The sequence below is a fragment of the Chinchilla lanigera genome, unplaced genomic scaffold (genome assembly GCF_000276665.1).
Source record: "Chinchilla lanigera isolate Chin_1 unplaced genomic scaffold, ChiLan1.0 scaffold00003, whole genome shotgun sequence".
Taxonomy (NCBI): domain Eukaryota; kingdom Metazoa; phylum Chordata; class Mammalia; order Rodentia; family Chinchillidae; genus Chinchilla; species Chinchilla lanigera.
In genome coordinates, this window is record NW_004955404.1 from 10,744,013 (window position 1) to 10,745,882 (window position 1,870).

The 1,870-nt window shown below is 51.7% G+C and overlaps 1 protein-coding gene across 1 annotated transcript in view; it reads left to right on the forward strand.

Moving 5' to 3' along the window:
* The first annotated feature begins 1,538 nt into the window (after window positions 1–1,538).
* Window positions 1,539–1,870, forward strand: part of Zic5 (Zic family member 5) — a 6,456-nt gene continuing 6,124 nt past the window's right edge. The window contains exon 1 of the mRNA XM_005374231.2: window positions 1,539–1,868. Coding sequence (XP_005374288.2) covers window positions 1,539–1,868 — 330 coding nt within the window. The remainder of the gene's footprint in view (window positions 1,869–1,870) is intronic.

Here is a 1,870-nt window from a genome sequence, read left to right on the forward strand (position 1 = left end):
TCTCTTTTTGCCTGCAGCACAAGCAAAGGAATAGAGCTGGTAACCTGTTTCATTGTATCCCCAAGTGTGTGTGTGTGGGGGGGTTACATTCTAACCAGTATTACTTTTTTTACAAGTAATTTTATGGAGGAAAACATCGGACTTTAATTTTTGACCATTCTGGAATATCACAAATTTTACAAATGTTTTCTTTTTAAATTCTGAACAATAACATTTTGGTAAAACTTCTGTTGGGGGGGGTGTCTCATTTCTCTCCCCCTCAAAGTGATGCAGAGGTTCATTTCTATTTTTCAAAACCTGATTTGCTGGAAAGGGATGGAGTTCCTTGTTTTGAAGCCAGTTTTTATGGCTTTCAAATAAGACATCTCAGTTAGCTAGAAAATGCTAAGGTCAAAGCCTATCCTATTAGTAAAACAGCGAGGTTATTTCTTGCTTTAAAACAAATATTTTACTGGATCTATTCTAACTCGGATTCCTCTCACAGAAACTGAGGTGCACACGTGGAGTGCGTCGAAGGATAAATTCTGCTGCCAAGCCACTGCTAATCTAGCGGCTTCCCTCTGGGGAGACGCCGTTTGGTCTGCCTGGCCACTGTACCTCCGAAACACAAAAGTTAGCGTCGCCGCCCGATATTCCCGCTGCCCCGCCCCTCCCGTAGATCTAATTGAAAGTGGCAACTCTAGAACGGATGAGCTGTGAGATTATACTTCTAGGCAACTCCTTTGAATCATGTTGAAAGGAACTTCATGAGCTAAAAAGTCGAAGAAAATGTTTCCTCAGGGAAAAGATTTATTTTGACTTCACCTATTTTCGCGGAGCCAAATCACACAAGTTGTTTTGCTACCAATAGACTTTAATAAATCTTCATTCCGTTTCCTGTCTGCGCGCTACGTGGGCGGTGGGCAGACTGGAAGGCCAAATAAAAACTTTCTGGCACCACCAGCACAGGTATGACGACTGGATGTTCACTCTCCTTCCCAGAGAGCAGCCCAGGGATCTTCCAAGAGAGGAGGATGCTTGGTTGCTGAGAAGGACGCTGTGAGCAGTGAGGCGGTAGTTTTTGAAGTTGCGGGTTCTCTCTCCGCCTTTCGCTCCTTGGGGGTCCCCATGCTCCCAGCCTCCGGGTGTAGTCAGAGCGCTTGAGCGCGCACTCCGAAGTGCGTCAACAGAGCGCAAGGTACTGCGCGCGTAGGTCAAGCGCAAACTTTCTGCAAGTGCAACTGGGGCATCCCCGGGGAGGCGGGGACGCAGGGCTCCGAGGAGGAGGGGGGCACAAAGTGAAAGCGCAAGCGGTCGCGAGCACGGAGGCGGTTCCCTGCTGGGCCAAGGCCCTGAACGGGAGCCAATCGGACAGCCGAGGCTGCTGCCAATCACGCGGCCCCCTCCAATCCCACACGTACCATTTCCAAAATCTAGGTCCCACTGTGCAGCTCAAATGTGGCGTTCACTCTGCCAATCGCCGGAGGACAGAGTGGGAATAGGAATAAGCAGAGTTGGGAGACTAGGACAAAAGAAGTTAAAGAGCGCCTAGTATATACATGTTTTTGAAGGCGAGCAGAGGGAAAAAAATCCCCCCAGTGAGGGTCTATGGGCCTGATTGTGTAGCTCTGATGGAGCCCCCTTTGAGCAAGAGGAACCCGCCAACGCTGAGATTAGCGGATTTGGCAACGGCTCAGGCCCAGCCGCTCCAGAACATGACAGGCTTCTCGATGCTGGCTTGCCCGCCCGCCCATTCCCAACTCCGCGCCGTCGCCGCGCATCTCCTCCACTCGCGGGACCCGGGCGCTGACCCCGGCGTGGCCGTCCCTGTGCTCGGACCCAAGCACATGGCCCAGGCCAGCGCGCCGGGCCACAGCCCTCCCGCCCGGGC